General features: G+C 45.4%; 1 protein-coding gene across 1 annotated transcript in view; it reads left to right on the plus strand.

The window, feature by feature from the left end:
• CCNY (cyclin Y) overlaps positions 1–19,626 on the plus strand; it is a 200,987-nt gene that overhangs the window by 154,555 nt on the left and 26,806 nt on the right. The window contains exons 4-5 of the mRNA XM_040352657.1: positions 5,785–5,885; positions 8,702–8,737. Coding sequence (XP_040208591.1) covers positions 5,785–5,885; positions 8,702–8,737 — 137 coding nt within the window. The remainder of the gene's footprint in view (positions 1–5,784; positions 5,886–8,701; positions 8,738–19,626) is intronic.

The following is a 19,626-nucleotide window of genomic DNA, read 5'->3' on the forward strand; positions in this document are numbered from 1 at the left end:
TACACTACGCCGCCGTAACTTAGAGCGTAGTTTCTGTATCCTGAAATAATTTGCGCCATAAGTTACGGCGGCGTAGTGTAACTGTGTCGGCATAAGGGCGTGCAGATCAAACGGATAAGATGTGGGCGTGTTTTATGGTAATTCATCTTGACCCCACGTAAATGATGTTTTTTTTTAATGCACCGTCCGTGGGGGTATCCCAGTGCGCATGCTCGAAATCACGTCGCAAATAGTCAATGCTTTCGCCGTGAACGTAATTTACGCAAAGCCCTATTCGCAAACGTTTTACACAAACAACGTAAACAACGGAAAATTCTACGCTGTCCCGACGTCCATACTTAACATTGCGTACGCCTCATAGACCCAGGGGTAACGTTACGCCGAAAAAAAGCCTTACGTAAACGACGTAAAAAAATGCGCTGGGCGGACGTATGTTCTGAGAATCGGCGTATCTAGCTAATTTGCATACTCTACGCGGAAATCAACGGAAGCGCCACCTAGCGGCCAGCGCAAATATGCACCTAAGATCCGACGGCGTACTAAGACGTACGTCAGTCGGATCTAGCCCACATTCAGGCGTATCTTGTTTTGTGGATACAAAACAAAGATACGCCGGAGCATCCTAGAAGTTACGTGGCGTATTAATAGATACGCCAACGTAACTTCTTTGTGGATCTGGGCCGAGGTGTTTTACTGGCCAGATCATCAGTTGAAAACAAAGGGGGAAGCTAAAAACAGAAAACGAATGCAGCCACCACATCTAATGATTGGTAAGCTGCAATAAATGACTTTTTGGGGTTTAATACCACTTTCATTTCCACTTGGAGAAGTATATAAAGATCCTTAAACTGTGTTTTAAAACTCAAAAGGAGTTGATAATGGTGCGTATGCTGCTGAGCATCTTCAGGATCAGCTTTTCCACAGCAAAGACAATGAATGGCGGTCTCACTAAATGAAGGTCAGATACAGAGGGCACATCTTCCATTTCCCAATACACTGAGATAAATGGCTCCGAGCTCCCTTATTAACCCCTGTCACTGCCGCTAAAAATATACTGTTTTCATGGCAGTAAACATTGATGATAGGACTTCCACCGAAAGGAATTGGTAAGTATTTTTACGTAGACATACAGATATGACGAGCTCATAAGAATAAACGATGTTATCGTGTAATTAAAGCCTAACTGCAGGTTAATCCCACACCCTCACTACTCCCGCCTGGGGGCCTCTCAGTAGTTTTATATATATATATATATATATATATATATATATATATATATATATATATATATATATATATATATATATATATACACACATATACATATATATATATATATAGTAAGGGCAAAAAGTATTTGATCCCCTGCTGAATTTTAATGGAAGGTTTATTTTAACAGTGAGAGACAGAACAACAACAAAAAAATACAAACAAGTTATAAATTGATTTGCATTTTAATATGTGAAATAAGTATTTGATCGCCTATCAGTCAGCAAGATTTCTGCCTCCCAGGTGTCTTCTATATAGGTGACGAGCTGAGATTCGGAGCACTCTCCTAAAGAGAGTGCTCTGAATCTCAGCTTGTTACCTGTATAAAAAAAGAGAAAAGAAAGGAGGGCGCACTGACCTAGTGTGATACCGTATAAATGGACCACCAAGGCTCTGAGGAAAGGGGTACGCCCCTGAAACGGCCACCACGCCAGGAGGCAGTTCAGAGGAGGGGCAGCTAAAATCTCAGGATTTTCACATCAAAAGCATGTCGGTTTTGGACATATCGGGGACAGATGTAAAAAAAACACAGATTTTTACATACTGTCCCTGGTTTTAAAAGACAACATATAAACAATATATATATACAGCAGCGCTCCTTATGGAATTTAAATGCTACTAGCTGAATACCCGGCCTTGCCCGGTCTTCCTATCGTAACCTTTTGGGGAGGAAAATCATAGTAATATAAATATAGCCATCTTTTATATAAGGGTTAATTTAACTGTCATATATTTTTATTTGGCATATAAGTAATATGTGTACCAGGTATTATTGAAATATCTCCAGGCGTACAGAAGTTATGTGGGAACATACATTTCCCATTGATTTGCATGGGACTTTAAACAAAAACCCTGACCCTCACAAATGGGGGTAGTTAAGGGATAAATTAACTATCCTATAGTTTAAGTGGACATATAAGTAACATGTGACCAAGTGTTATCGAATTATCTACAGCCGTTTGGAAGTTATGAAGTAACATGTATTTCCCATAGAGTTGAATGGGACTTTAAAGGAAAACCCCGACCATGGCAAATGGGGGTGGGTAAGGGTTAAACCACCTATCCTATGTTTGTTGCTGACATATAAGTAACATGTGTGCCAAGTTTCATGTTAATATGTTAATATCTTTAGCCGTTTGGACGTGATGCTGGAACATACATACATACACACATTGAGTTTTATATATATAGATTATATGACAGTCCAAAAATTAGTTTGAAAAGCCTATGGTAGAAAGAATAGTCCCAAACAAGATGTTCCGTGAGAAGACTTAGAAGAAATCTCCAATAGAGACAATCCAGTGATATCCTTAAAACCACCACCACTCGTGCAATGAGCAAGTAAAACTCTTACCAGACAACGCTGGGTAATAAGCGTTGTATCGTAACTTAAATCACAGCAGGGGTTAAATCCAATCCAATCCTCATTAGATATCCTCTCCCATGTGAGAAAAGAAACAGACAGTGGCCCATAGCATAATTCCGTTTGGTTTAATAATAAAAAAACAGTATAATATAAAATGTACACTTACACTTTAGAAGAGTAAGTCAGGCAATACAAGTGACAGCTTTCATCATTCAATCGAATCACAGAAACGAGCATCCAGGGCGGCATCCACCACTCGGTTCAAGATTTGTTTCTCCCGCTGCGCTGTGTAATCACACGCCAGTAACGATCGACGTGATGACGTCACTATGATGGACAGTCGTACCAACCAACCCAGACGCGTTTCGTCATAGAGTTGACTTCATCTGTGGGTGTGGTTGTACGATGCTAGTGGGAGTATATATACACCCCGCTCGCCTCACTGCTAATTAACATAGGTCAATGCGGACTTTATTTGACGCCCGCCCTGATGGCTCATCTCTGTTGAGCATGTTATACAGGCGACATTGTAAACAAAGCATTCTCTGCCCCCTACTGGGTAAAGAAGAGAATGCTACTATTAATGCACAGACAATTTATAATTTCATTCACAGCAATGTTATGCTCCTTAATAATGAACTTTTTTTATATATATAATGCAGATAATCTCGAATGTCACCATTAACATTACTGATATTATAGGTTCCATAGTAGAAATGGCATAAAATAAGAAATACAAAATAGACTAAAATATTCATAAAATATTAATATAATTAAAAAATTTGTAAATATAATAAATACAAAATTCAATAAAAAATTTATAAGTTTTAATAAAGATTTTATATGGATATGTCCCTGGTTTTACTGAGCCTGGCGACCCTGATGGGGCCCCCTAGTGGCATAGGGCCCTCGGGCAGTGCCCGAGTGTCTCAATGGTCAGTCAGCCCCTGGGCTCAAGATGAAACACATTAAGGTTCTAGAGTGGCCTAGCCAGTCTCCAGACCTTCATACCATAGAAAATATTTGGAGCGTCAGCCTCAAAACCTTAATGACTTGGAGAGGATCTGCAAAGAGGAGTGGGACAAAATCCCTCCTGAGATGTGTGCAAACCTGGTGGCAAGAGACGTCTGACCTCTGTGATTGCCAACAAGGGTTTTGCCACCAAGTCCTAAGTCATGTTTTGCGAAGGGGTCAAATACTTAATTCACTCATTAAAATGCAAATCAATTTATAACTTTTTTGAAATGCAGTTTTCTGAATATTTATGTTGTTATTCTGTCTCTCACTGATAAAATAAACCTTCCATTAAAATTATAGACTATATATATATATATATATATATATATATATATATATATATATATACCGGTACATATTATAGTTAATATAGATTTTTATTTTATATATCCCCTTTTTCCAAAGTCTTCAGACCAAATGTAGGCTGCCATGGTGGCGCCACCCTAGAGGTGGGCCCATTATTGTCTGCACTCACAGGATCTTCTGAGGACATCTTGTGGTGAAAAAAGGGTACTGCTGGGTACATATTGGAGACTGAGCTGTTAATTTTATTTTTCCACCGCAGGAGGGGAAAAAAAAACTATAGGGTTTCTTTGCTGCACAGTGATTATGTTTTATTTCTCTTGATATCTCACTGCAAGTCTATTTATAGAAAACAAGCGTGTGCTGAAAGTAATATGTAGACTGCCAACGGTGACCTCCTTCTAAAAATGCTTTAGGGGAGATTTACTAGAACTGGAGCACTCAGAATCTGGTGCAGCTGTGCATGGTAGCCAATCCGCTTCTAACTTCAGCTTGGTCAAGTAGACTTTGACAATAAAACCTGGAAGCTGATTGGTTCCTATGCAGAGCTGCACCAGATTTTGCACTCTTCAGTTTTAGTAAATAACCACCTATATGGCCTGGCTGCTTCTTGCCTCAGTGTTTTCTGTCTCACTGTCCTAGAAGAAAAAAAACAGCAAGTAAAGCCAAATCCATTCTTTTACATCCTTCTCCGGGATCAGTAATGCATAAATTATTTTAAAGCCATTGAAAAAGCAAGGTAGGTATATGATAGCACTGGACCAGTATGGGTACAGGTTAAAGGGGTTGTAAAGCTACAATTTTATTTTCCTAAATAGCTTCCTTTACCATAGAGGTGCATTGATGTCTGTTGTTCATCAGTCAATGGACAGATGAAAAATGGCCCGCATGTGTAAAAGGGGCCATAGGCTAAAGTGTGGTGTCATAATTCTTGCATTCTCTGTTTTATTCTTATGTTGAATCTGAAAAAGATACACCTTCTGATTGACTTAGGCCCCTTCACATGTGAGGATCCCGTGAGGATCCGTACATGTCTCAGTCACTTGCTCAGCGGGGATTGCTCCCTTGATCCTCGCTGAGCCGGCAGATGCCAGGGCAGTCCCCGCACACCGTGCAGGGACCGCCCTGTCAGATCTCCGCTCTCCCCTATGGAGGGATCGGATTAACACGGACCGTCTGTCCATGTTCATCCGATCCGCTCTGCAGACGGATGGAAAAATAGGATTTTCTTCCGTTTGCAGAATCGGAGCATTGCGGACACTGATGAGTTCATCCGCTGACACCCGCTATCTCATAGGGATACATGTATGTCTCTTCTTCATCCGTAAACGGATGGATGAAAAAGCGAACATACGGTCCACATGTGTGAAAGGGGTCTTAGGGCCATTTTTGGATGAAATGCGGACATACATGTATCCCCATGGGATAGCGGATGTCAGTATCCAATCTCATCAGTCCCCGATATGGTCCGTTTCTGAAGACGGAGGAAAATTCTATATTTGCATCCGTCTGCGGATCGGATGAACACGGACAGACGGTCCGTGTTCATCTGATCCCCCCCATAGAGGGGAGCGGAGATCTGACAGGGCGGGATCAACAGAACGATCCCCACTGAGCAAGCGGATGGTTAAAATCGGAACTTCATGGGATCTGCACGTCTGAAAGGGCCATTATGCTGAGCCGGGAGGTTTCCAGTTGTGGCAGGGGAGAAGCTGGGCTGCTGGAGAGATATATTGCACGGTCAGTAAAAATTCCGGAGTGCTTGCATTGTGGATTTGACGTAATGTTTGCTTCCTCTAATTGGACGGTTTCTTTGCCTTTCTCTATAGCATCCTCCTGGACAGCTGAGAAGAAAGTACAGCTCTTGTTCTACTATTTACCTTGATGACAGCACAGTCAGCCAACCGAACCTCAAGTATACCATTAAATGGTAAGTCTGCCCCTTTTTTCTAATGTTGACTGACTGGATGATACCATAATATGACATTGATGGAGGAAACAAGTGATGGAAGAGGCCAGGATGGTAGATGGAGCGTTTTATTGAAATAGAATTGTATTCTGAATAGGCAGAGTACAGATGTGGGGTGTAGGGGTCCTGGTAGCACAGAGGCCACGATGTGTTGGGGACTCCAGATCTCAAGAATGCAGAATTCAAGGTTGTCCCCGGGCCTCCTGCTATAGTTTTCTTTAAGCTGCTTGTATAGTGTGAATAATGTACGCGTCTCATAGATTTATGGTACGAGTGACCACACCAGGGACTATTTATAGTTCATAGAAGCATTTATTTCTTCTTCCTCTTACACACGTGCTTTCCTGTGGAAGCAAATGTACATCTAGTTAAAGATTTAAAGTTACTAAACAAGCAACAGTAAAATCAGTCTGTATATGCAGTAAAGCATGCTTGTTATACTCACTGTGGAATCTAAGGGGTTAATCTTCCACATTGTGTAAAAAAGGCTGTTTAATCCTGTCTTCAATGATTCTCTCCATCTTCCACTGTCCTCAATCTATCTCCTGATAAGACAGAGCCTTGGGGGAACTCTGCATATGTGCAGTTTGGTGTGTATTGCTATAGAGTTTTTTTTTTTCCTTGGGAGGGTGCATGTGATAATCGCAGGGCCAATCGGCACTCTCCAGACAGAGGGGCAGGGGTCTGTGACCTCATAGGAGAGTAGACTAAAAGCTCCCCCTACAAGATTTAACCTGACACTGATAGAACTCACAGACTGCTATATACTGCTCAAGAGAAAAGGTATTGAGAAGTTTATATTTACAAAAATAATTGCATTTCCATGTTCTGTGTACTGTGGGAGACCAGATAGAGTGAATGGATTTAGTAACACTTTAAAGAAGTATTAAACCCAAAACAAACGTTTATTATATTGCAGCTTACCAATTCTTAAATGTGGTGTCTGCATTATTTTTCTCTTTTATGCCTTTTTTCCTTTATTTTCATCTGGTGATCTGGCCAGTAAGAACAAGCTGACCTGCAAATGTATCAGTTAAGAATGTTGAGACAAACCATTAAGGCCCCTTTCACACTTGTGCGACTTTTTTTGCGACTTGGGACTTGCAAAGTGACATGACAAGTCGTTCCCCATGATCTCCAGTGATAAGTATTCATATATATGCAACTTCAAGTCGTGCCGAATTTAAAGTAGCCCCTGTACTACTTTGGTTCGAATTTCATGTGAGTTGAGGTCCATAGACCTCAAGTTTACACAGCCATTCCCTAAAATCACAGCAAAATCGTGGTAAAATTAAGTCGCGGAAGTGTGAAAGGTGCCCAACGCCTGTCAGGGATGCTTACAATGATCAGCTTTTATTTATTTATGTAAGACCCGTATTTAAAAAAAAAAAAAAGTAGTACATGCATATTACTTTTAGTGCGATTTCAGCTGATTTAAATTAATTGTCTGAAAATCGCACTGCACTGAACCACACAGGAACAGGTTCCTATGCAATTCAGGTGTGAACCGGCCCCTCTAGAGACACAATAATCTAAGAGAGAAGAGTGTTTATTACTACATTATTATTATTATTATTATTATACAGGATTTATGTCGTGCCAACAGTTTTCGCAGTGCTTTACACCAGTGTTTCTCAACTCCAGTCCTCAAGGCATGGGCATCCGCTCCATAGGGCATAGGTGCTTGCCCCCCCCCCCCAGAAACCAGTGCCATGATCCTCAGGGAGAAAAACAGCGGGCAGGAAGCAAGGCGGCGTCACGGCGAATCCAATTAGAGCCGCTCTCTCTCTCTTCTAGCTCCAGCTGACAGAGAGGGGGAGGGGGCGATCGGGGGAGGTATACAGTACAGCCAGCCCACGGCTCTCCTCTCCTCTCCCTGTCACAGCGCCACTGCCGAGTTCTCTGGTAAATGATATTGTTATTCAAAGTTGCTAGTTGCTTGATAGTTGCATCAGGTTTCTCGAACCTTTGCATGCCTGCACTTTATGTGATAATGAATAAGCCCCTCCCCTTCATGACATTGTCAAAAAGGGACCGAGCATGGATGACCTTAAAATTATGCCCCCCCCCCCCTGAAAAAAGTTCAGCGGACGCCCATGCCTCAAGGTGCATCAACAGGTCATGTTTTCAGGATTTCCCATGATGGGAACAGGATGAAAAACCTGTGCAAAATAATGGGAAGCCTGAAAACATGATCTGTTGGGGCGCCTTGAGGACTGGAGTTGAGAAATACTGCTTTACACCATGAGGGCAGAAAGTACAGTTACAATACAATTCAATAGAAGAGGAATCAGAGAGCCCTGCTTATCAAGTGATAACTATAACAAAGGTATTTGGCACATTTATATTACAGAAACACACACATTGTACATTATATACTACTGTAATAGAGTGGATTATAGGATTTTACAAGCATTTTATCTCAGTTCACACTGGGGATTCCTAAAAGGCAGGGAGGAAGAGGGGGGGAGAAGACAAGACAGCACATTACATGGGAAGACCTACCCCGAAAATAAGCCCTACTGTGTCTTTTGTTGCCAAAATTATTATAGGACCCGGGCTTGTTTTGGGGGAAACGTGGTAACTGTGGGGGGGATTGGCTGATGGAGAAAATAAAGGTACAGTTGTTAGGCGGGGGCAGGATGGGCTTCTCTAAAGAGAAGGGTTTTCAGGGGTCGCCTGAAAGTGGATTGATCTGGACCTGGATCTACATTTTATCATGTCATTTAATGATTGTTCTGTTTAAGAAAGTTAAAGCGCACCTTTTTCTTTTACAGCGTAGCCCTTGCTGTATACTACCACATAAAAAACAGGTACGTTACTAAAAAAAGTCAAAGTATAAAAGTGTTTCACTTTCTGCCTGTATTATCTCTGCATATTGTTCACTTCTTAAAGGGGTTGTAAAGACAAAAATATTTTCCTCTTAAAGTCTGATAGTAGCTGATAAAGTAAAAAGTAATGTTTTGCATTATAACTAGTTTGATACCTGTTGAAATCAAGCTGTTTTATTCACCTCCAGCACTCCTGAATCGTTATTCTCACTGACTTCCTGGTTTGCGGTGCGCATTCATTCTTGCTAAATCACGGTCTAATGGTAAACTACAGTTCCCATTAGGCTTAGCCTCCATGCCTGTGAGGGATAAGAGAACATCTTCACGCAGGGCTGTAGTCATAGGGAGGGGTGAGCACATTCTGCTTTCCACCATGCAAAACGGCTCAGATGCTGGTGGAAAGCAAGAAGAGGAGAGACAGGAAATGGCATTTTCAAACCTGGATTACTGTATTTTGGAGGTCAAAAGGAAAAACGAGGTAAGTGATATTTAAATGCTCTAGCTTACAGCAATCAATTGATCTAATAAAAAACAAACCTTTAGTGTTCCTTTAAGTTATATTTCACTGTTTCTTTATTTGCCTTTACATGTTGTGCCCTTATGACCCCCTTTCAGTTTTCCCAATATTACGGGTTACCATGGATGATCTGTACTGGTTACAATGGGTGTAGCAGATAGTTCTCTGCAACCTTGCTGTTCTGACATCATCATTATCATCATCAAAAAAAAAGACGGTTTTGTAGGCAAATGCAATATGTACTAGAGGTTGTAGGGGAGGAGAAATAAGCTCCATAACATACCATATTTATCGGCGTATATCGCACACTTTTTTGCCCTGGGCAAAATCGTGGGTGCGCGATATACACCGATACCCGCTTTCCCGCGCCGAGTTTTGAATACTGCGCCGACATATACCGAGCGCAGTACACTCGGGTATAGTCGGCCAGTCTCGGCTTCTTCCGTGCTCACGTCCTGGACGTACAGGACGTGAGCGCGACAGTTGCCGAGCCTGCCCGAGTGTACTGCGCTCGGTATATGCTGGCGCAGTATTCAAAACTCGGCGCGGGAAACGAGCGGGGAGGACGCGAGGACGCCGGACCCGACGAAGAGGACACCCGAAGCCGCAGACGGACGCCGGATTCAAAAAACGATTTTTTTCCACAGGAATGGGGGCAACTTTAGGGGTGCACGCTATATGCGGGAGCGCGCTATACCCCGATAAATACGGTAGTTGGTCAACTGCTGCACATGTTATGGCTTGTTCACAGCATACACCAGCGGCCACTTTGTACCAAGACCACTGGTGTATGCTGGGAAGGAATGACGCAGCTCACCTTTTTTTTTTTTTTTACTTTAATAAAATTTCACATAGGAGTTGATTTAATAAAACTGTAGAGTGCAAAATCTGGTGCAGCCAATCCGCTTCTAACTTCAGTTTGTTCAGTTAAGCTTTGACAATGAAACCTGGAAGCTGATTGGTTTCTATGCAGAGCTGCACCAGATTTTGCACGTTCCAGTTTTGGTAAATCAAGCCCAAAATGACATTTCATTTATCTTTATTCACTGCAGTGTGTTGTGGTGTGGTGTAGTGCTTCCCAACATGCTGCGCTGAATAAAGTACAGCATGTCCTATTGGTGCACACACCACTGCAAAAGAACTATTATTATTTCAGGTACTTGTATAGCACCGTCCATTTACGCAGCGCTTTACATAAACATCCTCAAGGAGCTTACAACCTAAGGTCCCTAACGCACATTCCTACACATACTAGGGCCAATTTAGATAGGATCCAATTAACCTACCAGCATGTCTTTAGAGTGTGAGAGGAAACCGGAGTACCTGGAGGAAACCCACGCAGGCATAGGGAGAACATGCAAACTCCAGGCAGATGGTGTCGTGATCAGGATTCGAACCAGCGACCATTTTTTCTGCTAGACAAAAGTACTAACCACTACACCACTGTGCTGCCTTGTCTTTGCACTGTGCCTGTGTATGAAATCACTGCCCAATGTAGGTTGTTGTGAATGAACCCTGAGCGTTCTCTGTCTTGGTAACTTATTTTCTTTAAAGGGGTTGTAAAGGAAAAAAAAATATTTCATAATAAGCATCCTTTACCTGCAGACATTCCTCGTTTCACTTCCTCATTGTTAGTTTTTGCTCAGAAGTTGCTCTATTTCTTCTCTGTTCTGTTCACTTCCTGCTTGTCTGTTACTGACCACCGTGAAGGGAGACTTTACTGCGGTGGTCAGTAACATGCTCGCCCCCTCCTGGGAACTACATCTGTGTGGCAGGACGCTCTCTACGTGTTAGAGACTTCAAGGAGGTGTGAATTACTGGGCGTGACGCAATGCATACTGGGAAATGTAGTTCTTACATGAACGAGTGCCGCAAACCAGGAAGTGAATGAGAGAACAGAAACTAGAACGCCGGAGGTAATATAGATGAAGGAATTTAATAGGTATTTACTCGTTTTTTTAACAACTTAAAACTTTCAGAACTATTATTTCAATTTTGTTTTATTAGTCAGTGACTCAGACAGTCAGAGCATAAGGATGACAGCCAGGAAATAACATTCTTAACCACTTCAATACAGGGCACTTTCACCCTCTTCCTGCCCAGGCCAATTTTCAGCTTTCAGTGCTCTCATGCCTCATCTACACGATCGGTTTTCCCGGCGGTCAAAAGTCCGCCGGGAAAACCGAGAACCTGTTTGGTTGCTTTTCCCCGTGTACACACGGCCGGTTTTCCCGACAGGAAAACTGCCATGACAGCTTTGGTCGGGAAAACCGGCCGTGTGTATGCTCCACTGCAGTGTCTCCCATAGGAAAACTGCCGAGCAAAAAAACGCTGAGAATCACGGCGGGGGGAAAAAGAGAACAAGTTCTAATTTTTTTGCTCGCAGTTTTTCTGTCGGGAAAACTGCTATGGAGCATACACACGGGCAGTTTTCCCGACCAAAAGCAAACATGACTGTTTTCCCGTCGGGAAAACCGGTCGTGTGTACGAGGCATCACACTTTGAACGACAATTGAGCGGTCATGCAACAACGTACCCACATTTTTTTCCCACAAATAGAGCTTTCTTTTGGTGGTATTTTTTTTTTCTTTTCTTAAAGTGTATTTTGTGAGTGTACTCGAGAGAGGAGCCGGACTGCAGGAGTTGGGAGTAGGCAGGCCTCCCCCAGAGGCAATCTGCCACCTTTCTCCATGCCCCGGGTGGCAATGGCGGGTGTGCGAGGGGGTCCTCCCACACAGCCCGCCCTACCTGCTCCGCTTTGAAGCCCAGCGGGGCAGAGGGACTCCCTACAAGGGAGTGAGAGGATCTAGCCCGCTCAACCAGCCCCGTTAGTCCTTCTCCTCTCTTTTTTAGAGACCGCATGGTCAAAGTGCGTGCATGTTAACCCAATTTCGAGTGCGTGTAAGTGTGGTGGTTTTTGTGGGAGGGGGGTGTGCGTACTAAGCGCAGGCTTACCTCGCATAGCACACCCACCGGGAGCCGGGCTGAGACCAACAAACTCAATTCACATGTAGCCGAGACCAGGATCTGAACCCCTAGCTGCAGAGGTGAATGGCTTGTCAGCGCAGTGCCAATTGCGTTGAGCCACCGCAGCTCCTCTTTTGGTGGTATTTAATCACTGCTGGGTTTTGTACTTTTTGCTAAAGAAATAAAAAAAGAACAAAAAAAAAAAAGTTTTTCATCGTTTCTGTTATAAAATTTTGTAAATACAGTAGGTGAACCCGATTTTGTGTCAATCTCGCTCTCTTTCTCGGCGAGATTGAGCACCTACGAGCCCCATCGCGGGAGCCAGCGCCGAGCTGGCTTGCCGCGATGGAGACAGAGCCGTCATAGAAGCGACGGGAGATCCGACTTGGATTCCCGCCAATTCTACACGTGTGCGGCGTTTGTTATGAATCCTGAGGGGGAAGTCCCCGCCGGATTTTAAATAAAAATCCGGCATGGGTCCCCCCCTCAGGAGCATACCGGGCCCTTAGGTCTGTTATGGGTTGTAAGGAGAGCCCCCCTACGCCGAAAAAAACGGCGTAGGGGGTCCCCCTACGATCCATACCAGACCCGTATCCAAAGCACGCTACCCGGCCAGCCAGGAAGGGAGTGGGGACGAGCGAGCGCCCCCCCCCCCTCCTGAGCCGTACCAGGCTGCATGCCCTCAACATGGGGGGGTTGGGTGCTCTGGGGCAGGGGGGCGCACTGCGGCCCCCCCACCTCAGAGCACCCTGTCCCCATGTTGATGAGGACAGGGCCCCTTCCCGACAACCCTGGCTGTTGGTTGTCGGGGTATGCGGGCGGGAGGCTTATCGGAATCTGGGAGCCCCCTTTAATAAGGGGGCCCCCAGATACCGGCCCCCCACCCTAAGTGAATGAGTATGGGGTACATCGTACCCCTACCCATTCACCTGCAAGAAAAGTGGTAAAAACACAAATAAACCACACAGTGTATTAAAATATTTTATTAGTCTGCTCCGGAGGCCGCCCCCTGTCTTCTTTATTAGCTCTTTTACCAGGGGGGGCTTCTTCTTTGACGTCTTCGGGTGGGTGGGGGCCGCCGTCTGGTTCTCTTCCACCGCCGGGGGGGGGTGGCTTTTAAAAAAGCCCCCACCCCCCCGGCGGGTTTCCTCCGGCGTCTTCGGCGGGGCTCTTCTTCTTCCGCTATCCCGACGGGTCTTCTCCGCTATCCGGGGGGTCTCGCCGCTCTCCGCTGTTGACTCGTCGCACCCCGGTTCTTCGTCTCGCAGTCCGGTCCCTTCTTCCGTGCTGTACGTCTTCTTCCGCGCTGTGACGTCATGTTCTTCACTTCTCTTCTTCTCCCGATGTTGACTCGCCGGTCCTCCTCGCTGAAATGACGGATGCGCGCCTTGCATCGGACCTATATAGGGCTCACAGTCCCATCATGCTCTGTACCTACCCATGTGATACCTACCACGTGGGTAGGTATCATATGGGTAGGTACAGAGCATGATGGGACTGTGAGGCCTATATAGGTCCGATGCAAGGCGCGCATCCGTCATTTCAGCGAGGAGGACCGGCGAGTCAACATCGGGAGAAGAAGAGAAGTGAAGAACATGACGTCACAGCGCGGAAGAAGACGTACAGCACGGAAGAAGGGACCGGACTGCGAGACGAAGAACCGGGGTGCGACGAGTCAACAGCGGAGAGCGGCGAGACCCCCCGGATAGCGGAGAAGACCCGTCGGGATAGCGGAAGAAGAAGAGCCCCGCCGAAGACGCCGGAGGAAACCCGCCGGGGGGGTGGGGGCTTTTTTAAAAGCCACCCCCCCCCGGCGGTGGAAGAGAACCAGACGGCGGCCCCCACCCACCCGAAGACGTCAAAGAAGAAGCCCCCCCTGGTAAAAGAGCTAATAAAGAAGACAGGGGGCGGCCTCCGGAGCAGAAAAATAAAATATTTTAATACACTGTGTGGTTTATTTGTGTTTTTACCACTTTTCTTGCAGGTGAATGGGTAGGGGTACGATGTACCCCATACTCATTCACTTAGGGTGGGGGGGCCGGTATCTGGGGGCCCCCTTATTAAAGGGGGCTTCCAGATTCCGATAAGCCTCCCGCCCGCATACCCCGACAACCAACGGCCAGGGTTGTCGGGAAGGGGCCCTGTCCTCATCAACATGGGGACAGGGTGCTCTGAGGTGGGGGGGCCGCAGTGCGCCCCCCTGCCCCAGAGCACCCAACCCCCCCATGTTGAGGGCATGCAGCCTGGTACGGCTCAGGAGGGGGGGGGGGCGCTCGCTAGTCCCCACTCCCTTCCTGGCTGGCCGGGTAGCGTGCTTTGGATACGGGTCTGGTATGGATTGTAGGGGGACCCCCTACGCCGTTTTTTTCGGCGTAGGGGGGCTCTCCTTACAACCCATAACAGACCTAAGGGCCCGGTATGCTCCTGAGGGGGGGACCCATGCCGGATTTTTATTTAAAATCCGGCGGGGACTTCCCCCTCAGGATTCATAACAAACGCCGCACACGTGTAGAATTGGCGGGAGTCCAAGTCGGATCTCCCGTCGCTTCTATGACGCGCTTGCTGGGATGTGCTGTCACTATTCCAGTGAGTGTGAGATGTCGGCGAGATCTCGGCACCCTGTCGCCGAGTATCAGCGCGACGCTGTCGTGCTAAAAGCACAATATCACAAACACCTACTGTAAGTATTTTTTCCCCTTCACTGACAAGCACTGAGGAGGCTGCACTGATGGGCACTGGTAAGGCAACACTGATGACGAGGCACTAATATGCAGCACTGATAGGTGGCACTGATAGGTGGCACTGATAGGTGAAACTGATAGGCGGCAATGATGGGTGGCACTAATATATGCCATTGCTAGGCAGCACTAATGAGGAGGCACTGATGAGCTTTACTGATGGGCACTGATTGCCATCTCTGGCGGGCACTGATTGGCATCCCTGAAATGGGCATTGCCCTCCCTGGTGGGCACTTGTGGGCATCCCTGAAGGGTCTGTACTGATTATCAGCACAGACCCCCCCCCTGTCAGGAAAGCCGCTGATCGGCTTTCCTCTACTTGTGCCTTGTCAGTGCGAATAGAGGAAAAGCCAATAAATGGCGCTTCCTGGTTATCATATGATCAGCTGTGATTGGATACAGATGATCACATGGTAAAGAGCCTACGTCACAAGCTATTTACCAAGATCTGAGATGCGGTGTGTCACAGCGACACACCGCACCACCGATCGGCGCGAGCAAGCAGCTTATTTTGCTAGACGTCATATGACACCCAGTCAGGATAACTGATTCCCTGCTGTGGCCGTGATTCCAGGAATTCCAGGTATGATATATTTTTACATAGTTACATTAGTCCAGCTTGGACCAATATAACTATGCCAATACCACACCTGGCCAATGCCCCTCTAAGCCGGAAACAGACACCTGTGCGAATTGGCTGGCCTACTGCATTTTTAACACAGGAGGTCGGCTGCTAAGCACAGGTGCCATTCAAAGAATGCTTTACATTTTCTGAATGAACTACTGGACTTAAAGCCCAACTCCAGGCAAAAAAAAAAAGTTTCCCTTGCAGTGTGGGCAATGTGCTCATTTTGTCCGGAGAAGAGAAGAAATGATTCTATTCATCTGATCCTCCACTCCCAGGATCCAGCAATGTACTCGCATCCAGAGCTGGGCTTGATGATGCTAGAATGTGGGGGTGCAGGAGCTGCAGGGAGGATCAGGTAAGTACATCTCCCTTCATCACTCCCCTAAACAAAAACAAGCAATTATCCCTTGCAGTGAGGTTGTTCCTTATTTTTTATTTTTTGCCCGGAGTTCAACTTTAAGCTTCCATACAGTGCGTATTTTGTCCGGTTTATTGTTTTATTGTTGAATAAACCACCTGAAATTCATGTGGTTGGCATTACCAGCCCCCTCCTGCCTCTACCCTCCTTCAAGTAAAAAGTAGAGGGTTGCAAAACCTTGTCTGCAGCACCGTAAAGGGGTTGTAAAGGTAAAAAAAATTCCCCTAAATAGCTTCCTTTACCTTAGTGCAGTCCTCCTTCACTTACCTCATCCTTCCATTTTGCTTTTAAATGTTCTTATTTCTTCTGAGAAATCCTCACTTCCTGTTCTTCTGTCTGTAACTCCACACAGTAATGCAAGGCTTTCTTCCTGGTGTGGAGTGTCGTGCTCACCCCCTGCCTTGGACTACGGGAGAGTCAGTACGGCCACTAACACACAGCTCCTTTCTCTATCTGCAACGTAAAGAGCGTCCTGACTCTCCTGTAGTCCAAGGGAGGGGGCGAGCATGACACTCCACACCAGGGAGAAAGCCTTGCATTACTGTGTGGAGTTACAGACAGAAGAACAGGAAGTGAGCATTTCTCAGAAGAAATAAGGACATTTAAAAGCAAAATGGAAGGATGAGGTAAGTGAAGGAGGACTGCACTAAGGTAAAGGAAGCTATTATGGGGATTTTTTTTGTTACCTTTACAACCCCTTTAAACGTTTAGTTGTAAATGGAGTTCTGTTATATCTACACCTCCACTCTGCATCAGCTGGGAGGAGAAGGATAAAAACAAATATATTAACAACCACCGGCTGACAGAAAATTCTCTAAACGAGCTGTCGGGTTCAATTTAGATAAAAATTCCTCTTGCAGCGTTGGCTTGGCAGCCAGACAGGAAATGTTTTATACCATTTATACCGACATTGGGGAATTCCACTGAAAAGTAAGATCTGATTGCTGGGCTCCCACAATAAATACAGCTCAGAGCAGCACAGATCTCTCTCTACCCAGAAGCCGGCGTGTGTGTGAAGGGAAATCCAAGCGTGGTGCCCAAGGCATCCAGTCCCTTTTTATGCTTCCAGTGTATTCTGGAAATCTGAAATCTGTATTTCTATTATAGACAGAAAAATATATTAAGAGCTGGTTCACACTGGGAATTGCACAGGAGCGTGCTGTGCGATTCACGTGCATTACTTTGCATGTTTTCATTTTAAATGGGCTGAAATAGCACCGCACTGCGCCAAAAATAGTGCATGCATTACTTTTGGAAACTCACTGCAACCGCACAGCATGTTACAGAAGTACCGGTGCAGGAAAACGCACTGCGTTTGCGACTTGCATTTAGGGTGCCATTAACATAATATTGAAATCCGCTGCAGATCGCAAATGCAGTGCATTTTGAACGTAGTGCGGGGATTGAGGGTTTCCCACATGGCGCTCTGGAGTGAACCGGCCTTAATGGGTCAATCCACTCTAAAGTAACACAGTGGCGTATCGCAAAAAATGGCCTGGTCAGGAACGGGGTAAATATTCCCGAGCTGAATTGGTTAAATATCACATTGTGTGGATTGCCTTATAAAAGCGTGAGACCTACACTACCCATATTTGAATGGAAAACGGGCAGATAACTTAACCACTTGACAACCGGGCCTATTTTGGCACTTCCTTTGGCACTCTCCATGTAAAAATCTCAATTTCTTTGCTAGAAACTTAATCAGAACCCCCAAACATTATATATATATTTTTTTTAGAAGACACCCTAGGGAATAAAATGGCGGTCATTGCAACTTTTTTTTCTCGCATGGTATTTGCGCAATAATTTTTCAAACACCTTTTTTTAGGGAAAAAAAATGTTTCATGAATTAAAAAATAACAAAATAGTTAAGTTAGCCCAATTTTTTTGTATAATGTGAAAGATGATGTTACGCCGAGTAAATAGATACCAAACATGTCACACTTTAAAATTGCGCACACTCATGGAATGACGCCAAACTTCGGTACTTAAAAATCTCCATAGGTGACGCTTTAACATTTTTTACAGGTTACTATTTTCGAGTTACAGAGGATGTCTAGTGCTAGAATTGTTGCACACGCTCTAATGCACGCGATGATACCTCACATGTGGGGTTTGAACAGCGTTTACATATGAGGGCGGGACTTGCATGCGTGTTCGCTTATGCACGCGAGCTACCGGGGACAGGGGCGTTTTAAACATTTTTTTTTTTATTTTTATTTTTTTGGATCACTTTTATTCCTAGTACAAGGACATCCCTTGTAATAAGAATCACTGTGACAGGTCCTCTTTATGGAGAGATGTGGGGTCAATAAGACCCCACATCTCTCTTCCAGGCTTACAAGCATGAAATCTGTGAAAATAAATTCACCGATCACATGCCGACAGCCGCAATTGCGGCTTTGTTTACTTGCAGGTATGTTCTGACGTCACGCCTGGGCCCCTGACGGTCATAGAGATGACTGGTGACCATCTGGTCACCAGTCATCTCTATGCTTCCCAGACAGCGCCGGCCGATTCGCTCTCTGGGCCCCCGATGGCACGGGAGAGCCCGGGGAAGCACCAGGTGGCGGCGGGAGGGTGTCCCCTCCCGCCGCCTAAAAGAACGATCAAGCGGCGGAACTGCCGCTTTGAGTGTTCTTATTGTGCACAGAATCGGCGGCTGAAGACAGTGATATCTGAATGATGCCTGTAGCTGCCCCATCATTCAGATATCACCGCACAAAGCCGAGGCCGTTAAAAGACGGCCTCCGGTTGTAAAGTGGTTAAAGCCCCAAAAAAAATCTTTCACATGCATTTGGGCTGTGCCCGCACTGCACGGGTTAACCGATCATTTTCGGATACTCCGAGCACAAGACCGGTCCCACACCCCCCCGCTCTCCAGCGGTCTTGAATAGTGGATTGATCTTGACATTATCATGCCCAGAGCAGGCTCCATAGACCAGGAATAATCCACCACTGGACCATGGGGGAGCACTGTTTTCTGAAGGATCGGGTAAGTATAAGCTTTCCCCTCACCCCTAAACAAAACAAGCAGTGGACCTGTGCAGTGCGGGCACAGCCCCACTTCATGGCAACATAACATTTTTGCCCGGAGTTCAGCTTTAATAATAATGTAAGAAAACATATATAACAGAATGCTACAGACCTATGATCCAGCTGCTGAGGAATAAACATGCACAATCTGCTCATCCAGTCATCTGTGTTAATGTACAGTATATAGAGCTGGGAGAAGTGATGGCGGCCAAACACCTCCTGTAGCAGTTTATGTCTACAAGAAAAAGAGAAGTCGACCAAGATTATTTACTTGTCTGCTCAATCTTTCCACCCACGATCTGTCATTTAGTGTTCTGGTGTTCCTAGATGTTGGATTTTCTCCAAAATAATTAGGGTACAACTATTTCACAATGTTTGCTACATTTACCCATTGACCAGGCTATGCCACTGTTGATGTGTTTGAAAAGGGGTGGGTATCCTTCTAACTGCCTATTTATAGTCAACCTTAACCACTTAAGCCCCGGACCAATATGCTGCTAAATGCCCAACGGCGTTTTTACAATTCGGCACTGCGTCGCTTTAACAGACAATTGCGCGCTTGTGCGA

Source organism: Rana temporaria, chromosome 5 (assembly GCF_905171775.1).
Source record: "Rana temporaria chromosome 5, aRanTem1.1, whole genome shotgun sequence".
Lineage (NCBI taxonomy): Eukaryota > Metazoa > Chordata > Amphibia > Anura > Ranidae > Rana > Rana temporaria.